At 36.3% G+C, this 22,652-nt stretch overlaps 4 protein-coding genes across 4 annotated transcripts; 2 read left to right on the top strand and 2 right to left on the bottom strand.

The window, feature by feature from the left end:
• The first annotated feature begins 2,651 nt into the window (after positions 1-2,651).
• Positions 2,652-5,902, top strand: LOC110931019 (RGG repeats nuclear RNA binding protein A). Its single transcript, XM_022174414.2, has 7 exons — positions 2,652-3,039; positions 4,036-4,330; positions 4,455-4,520; positions 4,619-4,745; positions 4,842-5,000; positions 5,398-5,454; positions 5,547-5,902. Exons 1-7 carry the CDS (start codon positions 2,862-2,864, stop codon positions 5,730-5,732), a joined length of 1,068 nt encoding a protein of 355 aa, XP_022030106.1. The 5' UTR covers positions 2,652-2,861; the 3' UTR covers positions 5,733-5,902.
• Positions 5,903-6,366: 464 nt separating this feature from the next.
• LOC110931018 (ras-related protein RABD2c) lies at positions 6,367-10,426 on the bottom strand. Its single transcript, XM_022174413.2, has 8 exons — positions 10,251-10,426; positions 8,702-8,774; positions 8,480-8,527; positions 8,346-8,393; positions 8,145-8,216; positions 7,437-7,592; positions 7,262-7,365; positions 6,367-6,644 (listed from the first exon to the last, which is right to left on the bottom strand). The coding sequence occupies exons 1-8, from the start codon at positions 10,397-10,399 to the stop codon at positions 6,551-6,553; spliced, it is 744 nt and encodes a 247-aa protein (XP_022030105.2). The 5' UTR covers positions 10,400-10,426; the 3' UTR covers positions 6,367-6,550.
• Positions 10,427-12,583: 2,157 nt separating this feature from the next.
• On the top strand, positions 12,584-20,102 carry LOC110931017 (tRNA uridine 5-carboxymethylaminomethyl modification enzyme MnmG). Its single transcript, XM_022174412.2, has 13 exons — positions 12,584-12,862; positions 14,060-14,211; positions 14,295-14,386; positions 15,180-15,293; positions 15,366-15,696; positions 15,767-15,946; positions 16,068-16,148; positions 16,797-17,015; positions 17,507-17,649; positions 17,738-17,904; positions 17,974-18,191; positions 18,824-18,916; positions 19,735-20,102. Exons 1-13 carry the CDS (start codon positions 12,673-12,675, stop codon positions 19,888-19,890), a joined length of 2,136 nt encoding a protein of 711 aa, XP_022030104.1. The 5' UTR covers positions 12,584-12,672; the 3' UTR covers positions 19,891-20,102.
• Positions 20,103-20,361: 259 nt separating this feature from the next.
• On the bottom strand, positions 20,362-21,821 carry LOC110932650 (protein CHROMATIN REMODELING 24-like). Its single transcript, XM_022175971.2, has 5 exons — positions 21,730-21,821; positions 21,498-21,623; positions 21,335-21,400; positions 21,130-21,250; positions 20,362-20,605 (listed from the first exon to the last, which is right to left on the bottom strand). Coding segments are annotated over exons 1-5 (417 nt in total). The 5' UTR covers positions 21,732-21,821; the 3' UTR covers positions 20,362-20,503.
• Between the last annotated feature and the right edge of the window lie 831 nt (positions 21,822-22,652).

Raw genomic sequence — 22,652 nt, 5'->3', positions numbered from 1 at the left:
CTTATACATTGTCAATACTGATGAAACACTAGGTAGCACTGGACAGGAGGCTGTCAGTTTGGAGTGGTATGGTCCCTCTGACATATGTGCGCCTGCGATTTGGGATCATGCCTCTTTAAATACAAAGCTGCTAACTTCTATAGGCTATTGGTTAGCTCATGTAGAAATATATAATAAACATATTCTATTACTAGTGTTCAAATTATAATATAATATTGTATATCTGATAATATCTATGTTGTTTTTCTCTTTTGAAATGTATGCCAGATTATTAATATTAGGAAAACTTTTTGTTATTAATTATACGACAATGACTTCATCAAGAGACTAGTGACGAATACAATATATACAATATACTAAGCATACACTAGCATATCTACATCTAACATCCACATTTAATACTAAGGATATGATTTATACACTGTTGAATTTAGGGCTGTAAACGAACCAAACGTTCGGCGAACAGTTCGTGAACCGTTCGGCAGGAAGTTCGTTTGTGTTCGTTCGTTTATTAAACAAACGAACACGAACAAGAAATTTCGTTCGTTTAGTTATATGAACAAACATGAACAGAGGTCGCGTTCGTTCGTTTATGTTCGTGAACGTTCGGTAACGTGTTCACTTGTGTTCAATGGTTCATTAGTGTTTTAGTTTTTATATTTATTTAAATATATCAAAATTCTGACATATTAAATATCTATTAAGTATCAATGTATTGTATATTCTGTTTATGAACGATTGTTTGTGTTTGTTTGTTTCCATTTGTGTTCATAAACATTAGTTTGTGCTCATTTGTGTTCATCAACGTTCGTTGCCTAAAATTAACAAACAAACACAAACGAACACGAACAAGTTCATTTCCTTAACAAACGAACACAAACATAAAATCCCGTTCGATAAGTGTTCGTGAACGGTTCGCGAACACATATATTTTTTAACAAACGAACACGAACAAGGTCTTGTTCGTGTTTGTTCGGTTCGTTTACATCCTAGTTGAATTGATGCTTACAAGTATAGTCTATAGTCTATAGACCACCAATGTACAATATAAACATATAAATAACCTCTAAACACCTACAATGTCACATGTTATAATTTCTTTGATTGTAGTAAACATATTTAAAAAGAGGTAGCGGTGCAGCTTGTTGCCCGTTTACCTTCTATTTCGATGTAATTTATGTGATTTAACCAATTCTATTTGATTCTAGCTATTCTAATTTCCGTGATATAAAGATATGAAGTTAGAAGATAAGCATATATGAAAAGTTAGAAGTTAAAAAAATAAGTGTAAAATGATTATTTATTAGATTGTTTTTAATAAATTGGGTATATCTGATATTTTAACTATTTTATAAAAGCATATATGATATTTTCGGTTTTTGTAAGGGTATACTATTTTAATGAACTTGTTTATTTATCAGAACAAAATTACCAATAATCAATAACTAAAGACGGCTCACCCACTTTAGTAAAATGAGATAACACTCAAATCAAATTATCTAATCAAGGATCAAACCAGTGACCCACGTTAATGAGATAAAAGAACGAACAATCAAATCAAATCATCTAATCAATGATCGAACCAGTGTATCAGTTAAGTAAAACCAAAATAGAAAACAAACAAATTAAACCAAATTATCTAACCAAGTATAGAACCATGAACCACTTCAATCTATTAACCTTGGTAAAAGAAGTAAATATGCCTTTTCATTACTTTTTTTTTCATTTTGCCAATAAATAGAAGTAGGGGTGGGTAATAATCGAACCGTTAACTGAAACCGAATCGAAAGCCGACGAAACCGAACCGAAAGCTGACGAAACCGAACCGAAATTAACCGAAACCGAATTAACCGAAACTCAGTTATCGGTTATTTTTTTTGTACCATCGGTTAACCAAACTGAACCATTTATATTTTCATATATTTCAAACTTCTATACCTCCATTTCATGTATTTCATATTTTATACTTTCATTTCATGTATTTATACCTTCATTTTATTTATTTATACCTCTATTTCATGTATTTATACCTCCATTTCATATATTTATACACCCAATTATGTATTTATATATCTATTTCATGTATTTATACATTTATCACATGTATTTCCAAACAAAAAATTTAGTCAATGTTTGGCTTGGTTATTAACCGAACACCAACAAAGTAACCAAATAAACCGAACCAATTAACCGATGACTCCGATTACGGTTACAGATAATGCGAACAACCGAATCATGCATACCTCTAAATAGAAGTGTCAAACTATAAATAGATAAAAATAGAGGGTTCAAAGTACAAAATACCATCTACCAAAAACAAGTAAATAACTCAAGACTTTTAGATCGGTGGGTGTGGGCGTAGCCAAGGGGCGTTTTTAGCCCTTTAACGTCGGGTGCTCCACCCCGGGTTGGCGTTTTGGTGTGCGTTGCCCGTTTGGCATGAGGCGCTAGCCTGGGGTGACGTTTCTGAGAATGCTTGGCTGGGTGTTGATGACCGTTTGGATAGCCCCTTCCGCAACGCTGGCCTGGTCACGCCCCTTCTACACCCCACTTTTTTGGGTGTGGACTGATAAAACCCACTTCTCCCACGTGTCGAGCAATGCCCCAATCCCTCACCTTCGCACCCACATAGACTTAACTTTAAAGATTAGGTTCCAATCCCATTATTCCACCCACTCTTATCTCTCCCAACAACACTTACATTGCGGCTAGGGTTTCAACTTTCAAGATTCTTCAACCTCTGTTGGGTAATCAATCTTAATCAAACATGACCATCACAATTTGCAATTAGGGCTCTTATCTGTTGCAAAGATTCAAACTTTTCACCAAAGGGTTCTTTCTTAGTGCAATAAAGACAAGAAATGGCCACTATGAACCCTTTTGATTTGCTTGGTGATGATGATAATGATGACCCAGAACAGCTTGTGCAAAAGATTGTTGCAGCACCGGCTAATAAAGCCCCAGCTGCAGCTCCAGCCGGTAAAGCCACTGCTCAGCCGGCTAAGCTTCCCTCTAAGCCTCTTCCTCCAGCTCAAGCCGGTGAGTTTTTGAGTTTTATTGCTATTTTAGTTATATACTGCTTGATCTATATGCATGCTAGTTCACTAAATTTGGGTTTTTTTTTTTTTTTTTTTTTTTTGGGGGGGGGGGGGGGGTTAGATGATAGTTTCTGTGAGTTAAAGTTGCAACAAACATATAAAAATTAACATGTTTGGGTGATTGTTTTTTTTTTTTTTTGGTTTTTGTGGGGGGGGGGGGTAGATGATAGTTTCTGTGAGATAAAGTTGCAACAAACATATAAAAATTAACATGTTTGGGTGATTGGTTTAATTTATCGTTGTTCGCTATGTAGCATATAGATACCTTATCGTTATTCGCCGTTAACAACTATGGGTTGAGTGAGAAAATTTTATTATTGGTAGAAGTAATATATGCAACTATTTGACCCCTTAATGCTTGGATAATCATATATGCAATGTTTATTTATCGAGACCGCGATAATGAGATGCTCATTTTAGACGTGCACGACTTAATGAGATTACCGTATTGTTGAGTTGTGTTTTGTTGATGTACACTTACTAAGGGGTTGTTTGTTTACCTCTTAATGAGGCTCTTAATGGCTCAGACTTCTTACTGGTTCAGACTGTTTGTTTCGCGAGCAGATGTCTGAATGTCTCAGACATTTGCCTGTGAATGGTTAAGCATTATACTAAGTCTGAATGGTTAAGACCTCTAATCTGAATTGGTCAGACATTTGCCTCTAAACGGTTAAGCATTATACTGGCTCTCTTATTGGTTCAGACATCTTACAGATTCAGCACTTAATGGTTTAGACCTCTTATTGGTTCATCACTTAACCATTCAGAAGTTGCCAAACGGCCCCTAAGTTGGAAGCATGATTGGTTGGTTGATACTTTTTTGTAATGTTCGAGTTAATATCCTATTTTGAGAATGATTATGTATACGGGTATTTGATGATGCTGCTTGTAGTCTTATGTGTGCGTGATTATCTTTTGGATTTATATATATATGCAGTGAGAGAAGCCAGAAATGAAGGTGGGCGTGGCGGGCGTGGTGGTCGTGGGTACGGTCGTGGTGGGCGTGGAAGTGGTGGATACAATAGAGATTCGGCCAACAATGAGGGTTCGTTTGGTAACCGTGGTATCGAAGAGTCTGATGGAAAGTCTTCTGAGAGACGTGGTGGTGGTTATGGTGGTCCTCGTGGCGGTTTTCGCGGTGAGCGTCGTGTGTCTTTTGCTAATGGTGATGGTGGTGAGGATGGAGAACGTCCACGTAGGACATATGAACGTCATAGCGGCACAGGGCGTGGGTAAAATCTTTTTCTTTTTTTTTTTTAATCTGAAATTATGGATACAATTTTTTTTTAAAAATACCTGTTTTGAACTGTGCTCGTTTTATCGGCTTAACGTGATTTTTTTTCATTTTATGTGCAGGAATGAATTCAAGCGCGAGGGAGCGGGCCGTGGGAACTGGGGAACTCAGGCTGATGAAATCAAACAGTATTTTTTCTACTTACCAAGTTTTTTTTTTTTTTTTTTTTAATTTATGAAATAATTTTTGTTTTTGTAAGTAATTCTTATAATTTTTTCCGTCACAGGGAGATTCAAGAAGAGGTGGTTGAAAACGAGAAAAACGTGGCGTCTGATAAGCCCGAACCCGAGGAAGACACAGCTGATGTGAAAAACGACACGGCTAATGAACGTGTCGAGGAGCCTGAGAATAAGGTGAATACTTAATCTATGCGTCTTGATTTTGTAACGGTTTTATTAATGATTCTGAACGTTTGACGATGCAAATTTGTTGGATACGTTGTGATGCAGGAAATGACGCTTGAAGAATACCAGAAGGTTCTAGAAGAGAAGCGGAAAGCTCTGGAAGCACTCAAGACCGAAGAACGGAAGGTGGAAGTTGACAAGGAGCTTGCATCCATGCAGCAACTCTCAAACAAGAAAACTAATGATGACATTTTTGTCAAATTGGTGAGTAATTTTTTTTATTTTAGAGTAAATTACGATTTTGGCCCCTGTGGTTATATTAATTTTACCCTTTTAGCCCAAAAAAATAATTTTTTAACATCTGAGCCCCCAACGTCTTTTTTTCTAACCCTTTTGGTGGCCCCTAACGTCTTTTTTTCAACCCTTTTGGTCCCTAACATTTAATGGATGAGGTTAGTGTTAGGGGCCAAAAGTGTTGGAAAAAAAGACGTTGGGGGCTCAGATGTTAAAAATTTCTTTTTTGAGCTAAAAGGGTAAAAATGATATAACCACAGGGGCCAAAATCGTAATTTACTCTTTATTTTATACGAGGGTTTTACAAGTTACTTTCATGAGCTTTTTTAATTGTACTAACTTTAACTGATTTGGAATTGTTTTATAGGGTTCTGATAAAGATAAACGTAAAGAGATTGCTGAAAAAGAAGAACGCGCTAAGAAGGTAATCCTATGCTGTTTCGACTTCTATTGTCGAGCAAACTTTTCAATTCTTAGTTTTATTTGAACTTGCTAAGAACGTATTTGTGGTTACAGTCACTCAGCATCAACGAGTTTTTGAAACCTGCCGAAGGTGAAAGGTATTACTCCCCAGGCGGCCGTGGGCGTGGGCGTGGCAATAGAGGCGGTGGTCGTTTTAACCAAGGCGGTGGTTCAAGCTATGCACACGAAGCTCCCAAAATCGAGGATCCTAGTCACTTCCCAACTTTAGGCGGCAAGTGAGAAACTCGCCTTTTAAAGTTTTTAGAGATTTGGAGCATATGAAGGCCAGTTAATTTGTATGTTTGAGACACATGTTTCTCAGTTTTGTTTTGAAATAGATGAATGACAATTTTTAGTTCTTTATGTTTGTATGGTTTACTTGATTTAACTAAGTTTATTATGTGAGCTAATTACTGTTTTCGTCTCTGTGGTTTGTCAAAAATCACTATTTCAGTCTATTAGTTTTAAAATTGCGATTTCGGTCCCTGTGATTTCATTTTCGTAACCATTCAGTCCCTGTGGTTTCACTTTCGTAACTATTTCAGTCCCTGTGGTCTGTTAAGTACAGGGACTGAAATGGTTACGAGGTGGACTGAAATGGTTACGAAAGTGAAACCACATGGACCGAAATCACAATTTTTAAACTAATAGACTGATATAGTGATTTTTGACAAACCATAGGGACGAAAACAGTAATTAACTCTTATTATGTTCAAGTGTTTGTTCCATTAGACATGCAGGGTTTAGACCGAGCTAGAGCTTTCGAGTTTAAACAAGCTCGAGCTTAATTCTCGTGTTAAACAAGACGAGTTTGAGCTCAAACGAGCTTGAAAGCTAGCGACTTTAATGGATACCAAAGCGGTTCAAACTACGATTTTCAACGACATTGAAAGAACTAGAACAATTTTTTTGTATTCTTGACATGACAAACATTGTAAAAAGAATTCTTGAATTTTATACAATGCAAACAATCTGAAACAAAGAAAGTAAAAAGAATCCAACCCTAACACAAGGACAATACTTGTACACCGCCACATCACCCCCATCAAATACAACCACTAAGAGCAGCATCCGCTGTTCTGGGAGACCGGTTGACCACGAATGTTGACCGTTGGAGGCTTTGAGGTATTCAAATTGGGTTGACTCGCCATCCTACGTTAACAAAACAAACAAATCATTAAGTACCCATTACATTTGGAAAAACTAGGGCTGGCAATTTTACACGAATACACGACACGAACCTACACGAAGTTAACAGGTATCGTGTATGGCCTTAACAGGTATCGTGTACCAAACAGGTAGACACGAGATCACCTGTTAATTTTCGTGTATAAACAGGTTAAATACCTGTTTACCTGTTAATACCCGTTAGTACACGATAAGAAATTAAATTAAGTAAAACTCATTAGCCATGTGTGTGTGCGTTCTTTAATTCCTTTCTATTTTCATTCATCATTCAATTCAAAAAAAATAAAACCCTAAACTCCCTCAGATAGCATGTCGTGTTCGTGTTAACAGGTAATTTTCGTGTATAACAGTCGAACAGTCGTGTTAACAGGTATTAACAGGTAATTTTCGTGTATATCGCGTCGTGTTCGTGTTCGTGTTTGAAAAAAAGGACACGCTAAGTTATCGTGTCGTGTTCGTGTATGGGATTTCGTGTATCGTCTCTTATCGTGTCGTGTCTTATCGTGTACGGGTATACACGATATGCCAGCCCTAGGAAAAACACATGATAGCTTGTTGTTTGATCATATCACGACACTTACCTGTCTTTGATGGAAGCCGTCATGGCCATGAAAGCCTGTTCGACATTGGTTGCATCTTTTGCACTTGTTTCCAAGAACGGAATTCCAATTTCATCAGCAAATGCCTGTAAATATCAACAGATAATTCATTTAAATGATGCGTTTATAGTACTGAAAATCCCAATTGAGATTTTACCTTGGCTGTTTCGGTTGAAACGACTTTATTTGCAACAAGATCGCATTTGTTTCCAACAAGGATCTTGTTAACGTTCTCACTAGCGTAACGGTCGATTTCACTCAGCCACTGCTTAACGTTATTAAAGCTCTCTTGGTCCGTCACATCATAAACCACCTGAACACATACAAAAAAGACACATTACTCGACAACCATGCATATTGCAAGCTTTGACTATTTATAAAATAGAGTAAATTACAAAAACCGTCCTTTATGTATGTCACTTATTGCAAACTGTGCCCTTTGTCTTCAACAATTACAGAAAATGTACTCGATGTTTGCAAACCCTTGCAAGTTATGTCCTTTAGCCCTAGCTCAGTTAATTTTTTGTGGTTAAATCTGACCAAATGGACCCCACATGAGGGTATTTTGGTCATTTTACTCTCATGTGAGGTCCATTTGTTCAGATTTAACCACAAAAATACCCTCATGTGGGGTCCATTTGGTCAGATTTAACTACAAAAATTAACCGAGTTAGGGCTAAAGGACATAACCTGCAAGGGTTTGCAAACATCGAGTACGTTTTCTGTAATTATTGAAGACAAAGGACACTGTTTGCAATAAGTGACATACATAAAGGACGATTTTTGTAATTTACTCTATAAAATATCTCTTTTATGGGCAAATAGGTATTTTTGAAGTAAGAAAAACCGCAAGTATATCACTAACGATGATGCCATGTGCTCCTCGATAGTAGCTGCTTGTGATTGTCCTAAAACGTTCTTGGCCAGCAGTATCCCACTGTGCATTAGCAGAGCAGAAAAAGAAAGAAAAATAAATCACATACTAAAAAAAATCGATAAGAACGAAGATTTGGTTTGTATGACTACAAATCAGATCATTATGAATTAAATCATAGCTTAAACTTACAATTTGAAGCTTGATAACCTTGGCATCTTGCTCCACGGTACGAATTTTCTAACCGAAAGACGCAAAAAAAAATTTAGTCAAACTTCAAGATGTGTATTTCAAGTTAGCAATCAACAGAAATAATAGTTACGTACAAAATCGACTCCGATGGTGCTTATGTAACTGTCCAAGTAAGAATCGTCCTATAACAAGTAGAAAAGATAATCAAGGAAAATCAGTCAATAGCATATTTTTAACGGGCATTAATACTTAATGGGCGGCAAAGGAAAAACTCGTACAAAAAAGAAAAATATCTCCAAATAAATAATATGTAGATGTACAAAAAGCATGTTTTGTATACGATCGAAGACACTTACAGCAAACCTCAGAAGTAGACATGACTTTCCTACACCCGAATCTCCAATGAGCAAAAGCTTGAACAGGTAGTCACTGCCAAAGATGATGTCAGAAATACATATATTTACGAAGCCATGCATGCAGTTATTCAATGCAAAAGCAAAACGCAAACGGCCAATCCAAAGACATTATTTCAAACGCATGTGGTAATCATTGATGTCAAATAAAACAAAGTCGGAATAGAAAAAAAATACATATTACAATAAGATATTAAAAGCTTGTTTTAAGACAGTTTAACCCTAAAATTTTTCGTGTATCTCAATCGAAATCATAGCTAATCACATGGAACACACAAATGATTACTACTGTTACACATCTTAATAGATCTCTAAACAATGAAAACAAGAAGAAGAAACTTTAAAAAGATACATTTCGTAAAGCATTAGGACCGGTTTGTTGGTTCCGACATCAATATATTATATACTCTAGATAATTTTCAAAAACACATTTAGCACCCATGAACTAAGCTTGAGCTATCATAATCTTGAAACCATTTGAGACTAATATAAACACCTGAACCTGACCGTTACTTATAAATTTCTGGTTCCAATACGACCTCAAGAAGAGCAGGTAATAATGTACCTGCGTCATATCCTATCTGCTGACGTTCAAGCAATAAACTAATGCTGAAAGCACTATCTTTTTCACACAAATATATACTTCTCCCTCAACTGTATCTCCCCCCCCCCCCCCCCCCCCCCCCCCAAAAGCACTTAACAAATCAAATCCTCTAAATGAAAAATCTTCTAACTAGTTCATCAAATAGTAACCCTATCCAACTAAAACCAAACCAAAAACGGAAACACATCTTTTGCCTACAATAAATAATTTAACAGTATACAACAGAGAAAATAAATAAAAAGAAAAACACTTCGATCGTAATATAGCTAAAGAATCCTCATTACGATGCCCGTTTTAATAAAAATCCACACGTTATGTTTCGTTTAATCAAAAAGAAAACGAAACAACTTTGATTGTTTACAGTTTTAACGATTTGGCATCGAATATTAACCGTCAACATTCAACAGCTGCTACTATAATCTACAGAGATAATATTAGCCTATTAGGTTAAAAAGTTATAAAAAAATATATATATATATATATATATCTTCAATTATTCCATCCAACAAACTATGAAACTAACACATCATCTAATACAATTCTTTCATGAACTAAATTTCACATTTTTCACATAAACCTAGCAGTAATTATGCTAAATTACACCAAGTAGATAGCAATCATAATACAAACTATATACAGGTGTTCGTAAATTTGTGTGAATATGTGATCTACCCTCCCTGAGTCCCGATCCAATGATAAATAAATATAAAAAACCCTAACTCATCTATCACACAAAATCATAAAATCGAACATCTACATCAGAACAACAAATCAAGATCCAGTTAATTGAATCACCAAATCGAGGAATTAGGTAATAAAAAGATGATCCGATCAAAAGAAAAAGAAGAAATTGAATAGAAATTGATTGGAATAGACAAAAGAACTTACTACTCAGGAGTCATGGCTGTTGATAGTGATCGGAGAAAGGTATATAGCGAATGTTGTGGATCACCGGCGGTGGTGAAGCTCCGATGAGAGAGAGAGAGAGAGAGAGAATTGGGGGACACGTAAAAGGAGATGAATGAAGCAAAAGACATTTGGTAAAGTATTTGTAATCCACACGTGAATGGGAAACCAACTTTACCTCTTATTCTTATTTTTTAAAGTTAGTTTAATGTCACCGGTGAGTAACCTGTGCGTTACAGCGAAGTCGACAATATGGGCTCAGAATATAATTCAAACTTAAAAACGTTAAAAAATCACATATACGTTGTGTGTATATATATATATAAAAGCACTCGCGTTTTGCGGCTGCAACGCAAGAGAAACCCTTGTGATAAATAGGAAACATTATACAATATACTGCAACATTTTTTTATCTAGTGAAAAACTCGCGCGTTGCGGCGGAGTGTATAATTTACATCTAAATTTTTAGCTAACTTCTCTAAATTACAAAACACATTTTATGTTAAATTTGATTCATTTTGGTTCACTTATTCGTCTTTTAGTCCAAATACACAAATACAATAGAATGCATTTTTGAATATATGTTCTTGATGAATGTGATGAGTTTATTATCCATAAGCTTATTTTTATTATTATTTATAAATAATCTAATATATAGTATAGATTTATTAAACATAAATGTCATTGATCAAGGGAATAGGGGTATGAATAAAGGAAAATGATAAAAAAAGTTAGGCATCGTAAAATTTGATGAGAATTTACCATTTTGTACATAATAAATGCTTTATATAGTAAATAGTATAGATTACAAGATTTACAAGTTATTTGATTGGGTGTAAATTTGTAATTTATTGTTTTAAAGTTAGTTTAGTGTTATTAGAAGTTATTTGCTTGGTCGTTTAACAACAAAGATACCTTGCCAACTTCGACGAAATTCTTTTAATTTATAATTTAGTTGATTTGATTTTGACTTCTAATTCAATTGATTTGATTTGATTTGGTTGTTCTTTCTTCGAACGACCAATGAATTCTTTAGATGGGCTACTAGTGAAATTTACCACGTCGAGATACACTCCCCTTCAAACTGGGGAAACCCTCACCTAGGCCGAAGCTCATGAGCACTCGCCCGAAGGCACGACAGTGCTATGAGGCAAAACCCGCTCAGTTCAAGGATCCAACTAGCGATCTCGCCTAGTCCCCCATCATCACCAGGTGTCGCCGAGACTAATGGATAGGGGCAGGAATACTTGGGTCACTTGGAACAACAGATCTCTCCCTTACCACTCCACCACTAACTCATTTAGCGATTTGATTTGGTTGTGTATCTAGGCGTATATGTATTTGGGTGTTTTTTGTTTTTGTATCTCTTTTGATTGATTCTAGCGGCTTGCTTGTCAATCAGGTTTATAGATATTCGCCTTTAGAAAACGGAAGTTATTTGCTTGTTAGAGAAGGCGTTAATGTATATGTATCCGGGTGTTTTATTACCCATTGATAACCATTGGGGTAGGACGGAGGTTCTCAAGTTAATGAAATGTCATATATTTTGGGAAGTTACTAAAATGAGCGTTGATAACTATCAACTCATAGGATATATTTACGGTAATGTCTTTAGTTTGTTTCCCAATGTTTGCAAATGGTATAAAGTTTTAAACACGAATTTATAGTGGTTGATTGTCTTGTAGATTGGAACCATTTTTTTGTGTAAAATGAAATTTAATGTTATATGCATTTCCTTTTTAAGCAACCATATAAGAATTAAGAGTAAAGTCCTTTTCGAGTCGCTGTGTTTTGACCATTTAACTACTTAAACTCAAAACCTAAACTTGTTTAAATCAGAGTCCCAATGCTTTCTAAATTTAACTACTTGAGTCCAAATTACAAAATTCACTAAAAAAATCAGCTAAATCACATAACGTGTAGGTGATGTGGCACCACATGATTGAGTTAAAATTTAAAAATCGTTTAATCTCTTTCTCACCTCTTCTTTCGCCCACGTTATTGCCATGGCGAAGGGATCTTTGGCACCACAGTTTGGCGCCCATGTTCTTGTATTTGCCGTCGGGAATTGGTGATGTGGAAGGGGCAACGCTCACTACAGATTATCCAAGTGCAAGACTTGTATTTGGCGTCAGGAATTGGTGATGTGGAAGGGGCAACGCTCACTACAGATTATCCAAGTGCAAGAAGGAGATGATGATCTAGGTGAAACGATTAAAGATACATGCGGAAATCCGTAACTGTTAAATATAAAAGTAACGGATCATGATTGTAAGTAGACCCAAACATCAGGGACCCTTGTTGCAACTTCTTTTTCATCTCTTCCTTCTTCACAAGTTCTGAACACACTATCCTCCCCCAACCCCATCCAACTGCCACCACCACCGGACCACCGCCACCGCACATGGCCACCGCCGCCGTATCACTTCTTCACCTTACTCGAATTCCTCGAACCTTCTCTATTCTTCCTTTCCTCCGTCCTCCTCGCTCGTCGTCTCTTACCTTTAAACGAACCTGCAAACCACCTCTCTGCTTCGGTTTCTTCCGTTCCAATTCTCCACGATATTATTCAGTTGTCTCTTCGAGCTCATCAGGTATACGTGTACACATTATTCAGGCTTAATTCTTGTTATTTTCGTTCAGGCATTTCATCAAACACCTTTGCTTCATTTCGATTTTTTTTTCATTTTGCTACCTGATATGATTATATTCAATCCTTTATGCTTTTTCGAATTCAAATTTGAATGCACATTATTGAGGCTTAACTGTTGTGATTTTTCGTTTAGGCGTTTCATCAAACACCTTTGCTTCATTTCGATTTTTTTTTTCCATTTTGCTATGTGGTATGATTATATTTAATCTTTTATGCTTTTTAGAAATAGAATGAAAATCTGATATAGAACCGGTTGCAAATTCATCAGTCTTCATTAGTTCATTGTATTGTTTTTGTTTTGAAATCTACTACTGTAATTTTCAACACATAGAGTGGTTTGCATCATGATAGGTTTATATTTGCCCTTGGAACAATTGATCAAAACTTTTCAGTTAGAAGAATTTAGAAAGCTGAATGTGGTATGAATATTGAATAGTTCATTATTGATTGTTGCTGGTTGATGAGGAAAGAACTATTAAGCAACTTCAATATTAGTGATTTATTGGCATGGATTGAGGGCAGGTTTTATCCAAGATGTTTTTGGCCCGCATTCTGTTTTTTTAGCATAGATTTGTAGAAGAGACGTAAGATGTTACAGATCACACTAGGTTTCTCTTTTCGGTTCTAGATGTTTTGTTGATGTTGATTTTATTCAACAATTGACCAAACAAAAATATAATAAATAATAAACTATTAAACTGTATGTTATACACTTATATTGTTTTCCTTTTTTGCTCCGAGATTTAATTTAAGCATGAATCGTTTATCTTTTTAGTATGTGGTTTAGGCCTTAGGGTTAACATAAAAAAGCTTTGAGATTTAAACATATGCTGAAAACGAGTTGGATTGAAAAAGAATTCATGAACCAGAAAGAAAACATTTGAGGAACAAACTCTTTCTCCCACCCTTGAGATGGTATGCTATATAACTTGACGCTTTTTGCATCATTTTATATACCACAGAGGGCCTTTTGTGCTTAAAGAATGAGCGTTTTTGTCTTTTTTGGTGGGTTGGTCATTGGGGCGTTATATCATTTATCTATTAAATGATATGGTAACTACAAGCCATTATTTTTAAGATGTTGCTTTGTGATCTTTATACTAACACAATCTACTTCATTATTGAAAAAACCTCCTAGACTGGAATAATCATGTTGCAGCAGGTGAAGAAACATATGATGTAATAGTGGTAGGAGGTGGTCATGCTGGCTGTGAAGCTGCTCTTGCATCTGCTCGTTTAGGGGCAAAAACTCTTCTTCTAACACTAAATATCGATCGCATTGCATGGCAGGTTAAGTTTTTTTCTGTACTATTCTGTATTGCAAATAAATTCCCCTTTCAATGTCATCTCTCACTAACACAAGTCTGTTACAGCCCTGCAATCCAGCAGTTGGCGGACCTGCAAAGTCTCAACTTGTACATGAAGTGGATGCATTAGGTGGTGAAATTGGAAAGATGGCTGATAGGTAAATTTCACCCTCTAAGTGGACATGTTATAAAGTGATTTTCTTTTACTTTTACGGTCTACCATTTTCTGGCCATTTTATCACACAACTTTTTATTATCGCATCGATTGTCACTCTTTCCATCTCAAAAAGTCACCCTTTTCATGTACTCAAAATGTTCTCTTTTCATGTCAAAGAAATGCTACTCTTCCTTAAAGGCCTATATAGGAAAACACTTGATTTTTCTAGAAAGAGTAAAATGCCATTTTCGTCCCTTAGGTTTGGGCGGTTTTGCGACTTTCGTCCAAAGGTTTGTCTTTCTGCATCTGGACCCAAAAGGTTTGAAATCTTGCCATTTTCATCCTGCTCATTAACTCCATCCATTCTTCTCCGTTAAGTCAGGGGTATTTTCGTCTTTTTTTAGTTAACCTAAAGGGCAATTCGGTCTTTTTGACCTTATGTACAAGCATTTAAAATACCCTTACTAAATACCGACTTAACGGAAAAAAATGGATGAAGTTAACAAGCCAAATGAAAATGTCAAACTTTCAAACCTTTTGGATCCTGATGCGGAAAAACACACCTTTGGACGAAAGTCGCAAAACTGGCCAAACCTCAGGGGACGAAAATGGCATTTTACTCTTCTAGAAAAATAGGAAGTTACTATGATTGTTCAAAATTTTCAGCAGCATCACTCACTAAATCCACAGAAAAGAGTCTATTTTAACTTTTAAAAATCAATATGAGTCCTATCTTGATTAATACTGCATTTCTTAATTTAAAGATATTGATTATTCCTGCTTACATACTTCAGATGTTATTTACAAAAGCGCGTTCTTAACGCCTCTAGAGGCCCTGCTGTTAGAGCATTGCGTGCTCAAACCGATAAAAGAGAATACGCAATCGAGATGAAAAAGATTGTAGAAAGGTAAGCTCACTTAACTTTTATAATCAATAATTTTTCCGACATATGATTTTAACTATGCTTTTGTATATTCAGCACTCCCAACTTGTCTATTAGAGAAGCAATGGTAACAGATCTTTTACTGGGAACAAATGATGACGTCAAAGGCGTTCGCACATTTTTTGGGATGAATTTCTATTCAAGTTCTGTTGTTCTTACAACTGGCACTTTCATGAGTGGAAAAGTTTGGGTAGGCAGAACATCAATGCCCGCTGGACGAGCTGGCGAATCAGCTTCTCATGGCCTTACCGAACATCTACAGTCACTTGGATTCGAAACTGACCGGTTAAAAACCGGGACACCTGCACGTGTTGACTCACGCACTGTCGATTATTCTGTGTTAGAGCCTCAACACGGAGATGAAGAGGTTTTTGCACTTAACCACATAAGATAATTGATTACGATTGTTATGTTGTTGATATGAGTGGGTGATACAGGTGCATTGGTTTAGTTTTGATCCGACGTACCACATTGAACGGGAGCAAATGTGCTGTTATCTCACCCGTACAACACAAGTAACTCATCAGCTAATAAAAGACAACTTACATGAAACTCCTACTTATGGAGGGTGGGTGGAAGCTAAGGGGCCTCGGTATTGCCCTTCAATTGAAGACAAGGTACATTATCATCTCATTTTCACATTTCGTTAAAATTACAGTCACCATAATCATGAACTTTGTCTCTATAATCCATCAACTTTTTACATGAATCATGTGTTATCGTTTGTTCTTTTTCTAGATTGTGAGATTCCAAGATAAAGACTCGCATCAAATATTTCTTGAACCAGAAGGCCGAACTGTACCTGAGCTCTATGTGCAGGTCTCTCCTTGAGCTTTCAAATTGCACTATCTATCCATTTTGAGTGTTTGAGGTTTTTTTTTTTGTTGAGTAAAATCCCATTTTCGTTCCCGAGGTTTGGCCAGTTTTTCGACTTTCGTCTAAAGATTTGTTTTTTTCGCATCTGGATCCAGAAGGTTTGAAATCTTGCCATTTTCATCCGGCTCATTAAGACGTTAACTCCATCCATTTTTCTCCGTTAAGTCAAGGGTATTTTCGTACATAAAGTGAAAAAGACTGTATTGCCCTTTAAGTGAATACTTGTACATTATGCTAAATGCTTGTAAATAAAGTGAAAAAGACCAAATTGCCCTTTAAGTTAACAAAAAGGACGGAAATACCCCTGACTTAACGGAGAAAAATGGATGGAGTTAATGAGCCGGATGAAAATGACAAGATTTCACACCTTTTGGGTCCAGATGTGAAAAAACAAACCTTTGGACGAAAGTCACAAAACTGACCAAACCTCAGGGACGAAAATTGAATTTTACTCTTTCTTATTTTTGAATGTGGCTGGAATTGGGATGATTTATGATCTTATTGTAACCATTTGACTTGTTGAAGATAATACAATGTATAATGTGAATATTGACCTTGTTTTTTCCCTTTTCATGTTAAACCTTATTGCAGGGTTTCTCAACTGGGTTACCTGAAAGATTACAGTTACCGTTATTGAGAACGTTACCAGGATTAGAGAACTGTTCAATGCTGAGACCCGCGTATGCGGTAGAGTATGATTACTTACCGGCTCATCAGTGCTCCAGGTCTCTTATGACCAAAAAAATTCAAGGGCTTTTTTTCTCTGGTCAAATAAACGGAACAACAGGTTATGAAGAAGCTGCTGCTCAGGTCTGGCATCATATTTTACTTGTTTACAAGAGTAAAATGTCATTTTCGTCCCTGAGGTTTGGTCAGTTTTGCGACTTACGTCCAAAGGCTTGTTTTTCCACATCTGGATCCATAAGGTTTGAAATCTTGTCATTTTCATCCGGCTCGTTAACTCCATCCATTTTTCTCCGTTAAGTTAGGGGTATTTTCGTCCTTTTGTTAATTTAAAGGGCAATTCGGTCTTTTTCATACAAACATTTAGCATGATGTACTAGTATTCAAATACCCTTACTATATAAGAAGACAAAATTACCCCTGACTTAACGGAGAAAAGTGGATGGAGTTAACGAGCTGGATGAAAATGGCAAGATTTCAAACCTTTTGGATCTAGATGCGGAAAAATAAACCTTTGGACGAAAGTCGGAAAACTGGCCAAACCTAATCTTACTCTATTTACAATTTTTATTTTTCTTTACGTGCTTTGGTTTTATTCTGTTGATTCGTCATTATAGGGAATTATTTCGGGGATAAACGCTGCTAGGCATTCAGACGGGAAGCCGCTCATTGTTCTTGAGCGGGAAAGCAGTTATATTGGTACTTTAATTGATGATCTCGTTACCAAAGATCTTCGAGAGCCTTACCGCATGCTCACAAGGTACTGTGATGTGCTAAATAAGCATTTGTGTTGGGATTTAAATATAGTATCATATTTTAACATCTTCTAAATGCTTACTTCTTTTCAGCCGTTCAGAATATCGGTTAATTCTTCGATCTGATAATGCCGACAGCCGCCTCACACCTTTAGGTCATGAAATTGGTTTAATAGACGACAAAAGATGGTCAGCGTACCAAGAAAAGCAAGCCCGAATCTCCAATGAGAAAAAAAGATTGAAAAGTGTCCGGGTTACAAGTAAGGGTAACAACCATATGTTTTTTCTGTTTAGTTGTATGAACAAAAAGCTAAAAATGTCGTAAACAGGTGAAGAATTAGTCAATGAAGTTAGTCTTCTGTCTGGTCAACCGGTTAGGGATCATTCGACACTTGAAGGCCTGTTAAAAAAGCCGCATATTGAATACAAACTGTTTGACAAACACGGGCTTGGAAACGTGGACCTGTCAAGGACGGAAAAGGAATGCATAGAGATTGATATCAAATACGAAGGCTTGATTGCACGCCAACACAGCCAGTTGCAACAGGTTAACAATCTAAATCAACTCAAATCACCTTCGTAGCATCTTCTGTGCATTTTTAGAGTAAAGTACACTGATGGTCCTTGTGGTTTTGCCAAAATTTTGGATATGGTCCCTAGCTTTTCAAAAGTACAAAAATGGTCCCTATGATTCGCACTTTGTAACGCATTTAGTCCCCAACTTTATCCAAAAATACATGGATGGTCCCTGTGGTTTGCACTTTGTAACGCATCTAGTCCCTAACTTGGACATGCTAAAACCTTGAGATTTTTTGGATGGGGACTAAACGTGTTACAAAGTGCAAACCACAGGGACCATCCGTGTACTTTCAAAAATCTAGGGACCAAATCCAAAATTTTGTAAACCATAGGGACCATCCGTGTACTTTACTCGCATTTTATACGCAGGAATCTTCAATACAAAACCAATTTTAATTAAGTGCTTTGAATGTGACACAAAAGACTCTTTTTAACCGCATCTCTGTCTCTCTCCCACTACATTTGATTATCTTTAAAGCACTGCGTAAAAGTGCTTACGCGGTCCTTGCATTTCTCAACTTAAAAAGTGGTTTTGTATTGAGGGCACCGCTTAGTGTGTGTGCGCGCATCATCTTCTATTTTTTTTTTTTTTTTTTTCAGATGGTTCATCGACAACATAAGCCCCTTCCTGCCAACTTAGATTATCATTCTATGAACACTTTATCGCATGAAGCACGTGAAAAGCTATCAAAGGTAATTTAACCGAGAGTTAAATGCCCGGATAGTCCCTGTGGTTTGCTCTTTTTTCACCTTTAGTCCCTAACTTTCTAAAATTACAGCTATAGTCCCCAACTTTTCAATTTTCATTCCCGGATAGTCCCTGTGCCTAACATCAGTTAGTTTTTTCAGTTAAAAGGGTGTGAAATGACAAAAATATCTTTTCCTTAAAAAGGGCAAACCACAGGGACTATCTGAGCATTTAATAATAAGTCAAAGCACCACCATTCCCAACCATTACCCACCTGCAAATCACCACCATACCCTCCGGTGAATCTTTAACGCCGGCTACTCCCACCCAAGAACACTAACCGTTTCACCAAACTCGCACACTGTTCTCTCTCTTTAAGCAAATGTATGGGAGTTTGGTGAAAAGGTTAGTGTTCTTGGGTGGGAGTAGCCGGCGTTAAAGATTCACCGGAGGGTATGGTGGTGATTTGTAGGTGGGTAATGGTTGGGAATGGTGGTGCTTTGACTTATTATTAAATGCTCAGATAGTCCCTGTGGTTTGCCCTTTTAAGGAAATGATATTTTTGTCATTTCACACCCTTTTAACTGAAAAAACTAACTGATGTTAGGCACAGGGACTATCCGGGAATGAAAATTGAAAAGTTGGGGACTATAGCTGTAATTTTAGAAAGTTAGGGACTAAAGGTGAAAAAAGAGCAAACCACAGGGACTATCCGGGCATTTAACTATCATATGAAATCAAATCAAGCATGAAAACTTTCATATGCTAATAATCTCTCATTATATTTTGAATTATGGTGTGATATATGTTTGTTTGTTTTCAGGTGAGGCCACAAACTATTGGTCAGGCAAGCAGAGTTGGTGGGGTTAGCCCTGCTGACATAACCGCACTCCTTATTGTCTTGGAGTCGAATCGCAGGAAAGCTCAAGAACTCAAGAGACACGAAACCTTGGCTTCTGTTATAGCAGAGTCGAGCTGAAAACGAGCTCTTGCATGTGAATCTATTTATGAACTAGTTGAATGATTATCGATTTTTGTGTACATATGAGATGATTTTGTTGTCATTTTACAGGGAGGGAAGGTTAGTAATTTGATAGGATTATTTGGATATTGAAATAGTGAAATGAGAATATATACATATGTATATGTAACATGTAATATTGTAAAATACATATATCGCGAATTCTAATCCTGGATGAAGGTTGTTTTATTTTGTGTCCCGATTTCAAAAAATTTAAAGGGCGTACCTATTGGCACACCCAAATGCCTATATGCACACCAAAAAGGGCTTTTTGTCCTATATGCACACCCTGCAGTGTCGAGCTGTGGTCAAAGCGCGGCGTTTTGGTCCGGTCAACCAGACAAAAGACTGACGGGTCTGTTGACCGGATCAAAACGCCGAGCTTTGGCCGCGTTATGGTCCTGTCAACCAGACAAAAGACTGACCGGGTGTCTGGTTGACATGACCAAAACGCGGCCAAAGAGACCTAACAAAAGACATAATAGCATGAACTTCAAGTAGTAAAGCATTTTGTAGAGTGGAACATGCATCAAAACATGAAGGTTATGTTTCACAACAAAATCTCATGGTTTCATTTAACGAACTTCAAGTAATAACGAAGTTTGAACATTCGCAGCTTATGGATCTCTGAACTCAACCCAGCAACATGTTTCTGTAACCTTGCCGCCACTACCTGAATCAATTACCAGACTATAAATTTAGATATCTAAACTTAATGTTCAAACACCATGAATTATTATTATAAGAATCCAAGGTTTTGTCAAATGATCCTAAGAAATACTATCTTCATTTTATGTATTTCAACAATAACAGACTTTTAAAGATCATTTCAGAACTATAAATATTTACAGAACTCCTAATAAACAATCTTTTTATTTATATATTTTTATGTTTAGGATAATTTTATCATTTATTATGTATATTTTTATGATTACCTGCATGTTAAGAGTAATTTTATCATTTTTATATACAAATTTATAATTACACATATGTAAACTAGTTTTTTTACATATATGTAATTAGTTATTACACATATATATAATTTGGCTATTAGACATATGTAAACTACTTTTAACATGTATGTAATCATAAAAATACATATAATAGATGATAAAAATATCCTAAATACAAAAAAAATTATATAAAATGATTGTTTATTAGGAGTTCTGAAAGTTTTGCAATTATAATTAGATGTACCTTGTTTGCATAAACTTGAGACATGCAATTAACTTGTGATTCTATCAACTTGATGGAAATATTTGGGGAGAGGTTCTTCCTTTGCGCAACATCCTTTCGGTTGAAAGCAAATCGAGCATTGCTAAAGACGGAGATTAACAATAAATAAATAATTCACCACAAAATTATCAACGCAAAAAAATATTCGGATTCTGAGTAGACATACGCATAAGTTTGTTTATGAGGGTAACACGAAGATGAGCTACTCGGATATGTTGATCGCCTCCTAATCCTACAAAACCATGCAAAAAACCACATCATGGTTGTTATGCCATAATTCAAATTGTGAAATTCCCAAAAACGCCCTTGAAAATGGAAGTGGGTCCCACCTTGTCAGTAGTTCGTCTCGTAAAACTGTCACGGGGGAAGTCTTGGAGAATAGCAAACTGTGGTGACTGATGCCAGCTATACCAAGAGATTCCAGAAACTTGGTGTGCGCTTCTAGCGACGAATCCCTATAAATAAATGACACCAGTAACTTTATTACCCAACCAAAAAGGAAGCAATGTTATGCAACAAAAAGTTGATTAAATAATTTAGAAAATAATGGTAGAAAGAAACATTTTGTGTTCGCAATCATGCTCTTTATGCAACTGTTGTTGAGCTAGAGAAATATCAAAACCCTGCTCCGGGAGACTGAAAAGGTCCTTTAGATCCTGAGATAACAAATGGGTCAACTTTCATAAAATATTTTTGTGCCTTGTGCACCTAAATCAATTTTCAAAAACATTTTCAAATGTGTCGGTTAATTGTATTTACCAGTGAAAACTGACGTATTTTCAAAAGTCTAAGTGACAGGTACAAATACATAAATAGGCTGGAAGCTGCTCAGGATTGTTAGGCGAGGATCTTGCAACTCCTTTGCATAAGTCATTAGTCTGATAAACTTCTTTTGTTATAATGACCCGCCTGTGGATTATTACAAGCTTGTCTGCACATCGTATTTTTATATTTCAGACATTTGGGTTTGTAATAATATTTTATATTCGAAGACTTCCGTTGTGCTATTCTGTGTATGTTTGACTATGACGATATCAATCTATGTCACGATACTCCCCACCGGGCTGAGCTGTAAATAATGGGGTGTGACAATACATCGCAACGTGCGTCTTTGGTTTAACGTTTTTACGTTTTGTTCTAAATTTTGTGAGTTAACACGACGCTACGTGCGTGTATGGGTGAACGTTTTAACATCGTCTATTTTTTTTCCCGTTTGACAGGTTTAACATAACGTGCGGGTCCTAGATCGACTTAGTTATAACTAAAGAATCCCCGCCGCATTGTGGCGGGTCGCAATTCTAGTTATCATTATCATTTATCTAATAAATGATCATCGACTTTATTACCCTATATTAATTAGTTGGTACTTATTTCATGACGTAATTACCTTTACTAGATAAACATAAGGTTTCCTTTGGGTGTATAAATAGTGATTATAAGAGAAGATTAAAGACTAATGAATCACAACATCAATAATATCTTGG

This window comes from Helianthus annuus, chromosome 3 (genome assembly GCF_002127325.2).
Source record: "Helianthus annuus cultivar XRQ/B chromosome 3, HanXRQr2.0-SUNRISE, whole genome shotgun sequence".
Taxonomy (NCBI): domain Eukaryota; kingdom Viridiplantae; phylum Streptophyta; class Magnoliopsida; order Asterales; family Asteraceae; genus Helianthus; species Helianthus annuus.
This window is presented reverse-complemented; position numbering and strand designations above follow the sequence as displayed.

Excerpts from the sequence above, each read along its gene's own strand:
- LOC110931019 (XM_022174414.2), top strand. The coding sequence starts at position 2,862 with ATGGCCACTATGAACCCTTTTGATTTGCTTGGTGATGATGATAATGAT. Across the intron at positions 3,040-4,035 it reads TCTTCCTCCAGCTCAAGCCG|TGAGAGAAGCCAGAAATGAA; the intron begins GTGAGTTTTTGA and ends ATATATATGCAG. Across the intron at positions 5,001-5,397 it reads ATGACATTTTTGTCAAATTG|GGTTCTGATAAAGATAAACG; the intron begins GTGAGTAATTTT and ends ATTGTTTTATAG.
- LOC110931018 (XM_022174413.2), bottom strand. The coding sequence starts at position 10,399 with ATGTCTTTTGCTTCATTCATCTCCTTTTACGTGTCCCCCAATTCTCTC. Across the intron at positions 8,775-10,250 it reads ACAGCCATGACTCCTGAGTA|TGACTACCTGTTCAAGCTTT; the intron begins GTAAGTTCTTTT and ends CATCTTTGGCAG. Across the intron at positions 7,593-8,144 it reads GAGGAGCACATGGCATCATC|GTGGTTTATGATGTGACGGA; the intron begins GTTAGTGATATA and ends GTATGTGTTCAG.
- LOC110931017 (XM_022174412.2), top strand. The coding sequence starts at position 12,673 with ATGGCCACCGCCGCCGTATCACTTCTTCACCTTACTCGAATTCCTCGA. Across the intron at positions 17,016-17,506 it reads ATGAAGAAGCTGCTGCTCAG|GGAATTATTTCGGGGATAAA; the intron begins GTCTGGCATCAT and ends TCGTCATTATAG. Across the intron at positions 18,917-19,734 it reads CACGTGAAAAGCTATCAAAG|GTGAGGCCACAAACTATTGG; the intron begins GTAATTTAACCG and ends GTTTGTTTTCAG.
- LOC110932650 (XM_022175971.2), bottom strand. Across the intron at positions 21,401-21,497 it reads CGAGACGAACTACTGACAAG|GATTAGGAGGCGATCAACAT; the intron begins GTGGGACCCACT and ends ATGGTTTTGTAG. Across the intron at positions 21,251-21,334 it reads CCTCATAAACAAACTTATGC|CAATGCTCGATTTGCTTTCA; the intron begins GTATGTCTACTC and ends CTCCGTCTTTAG.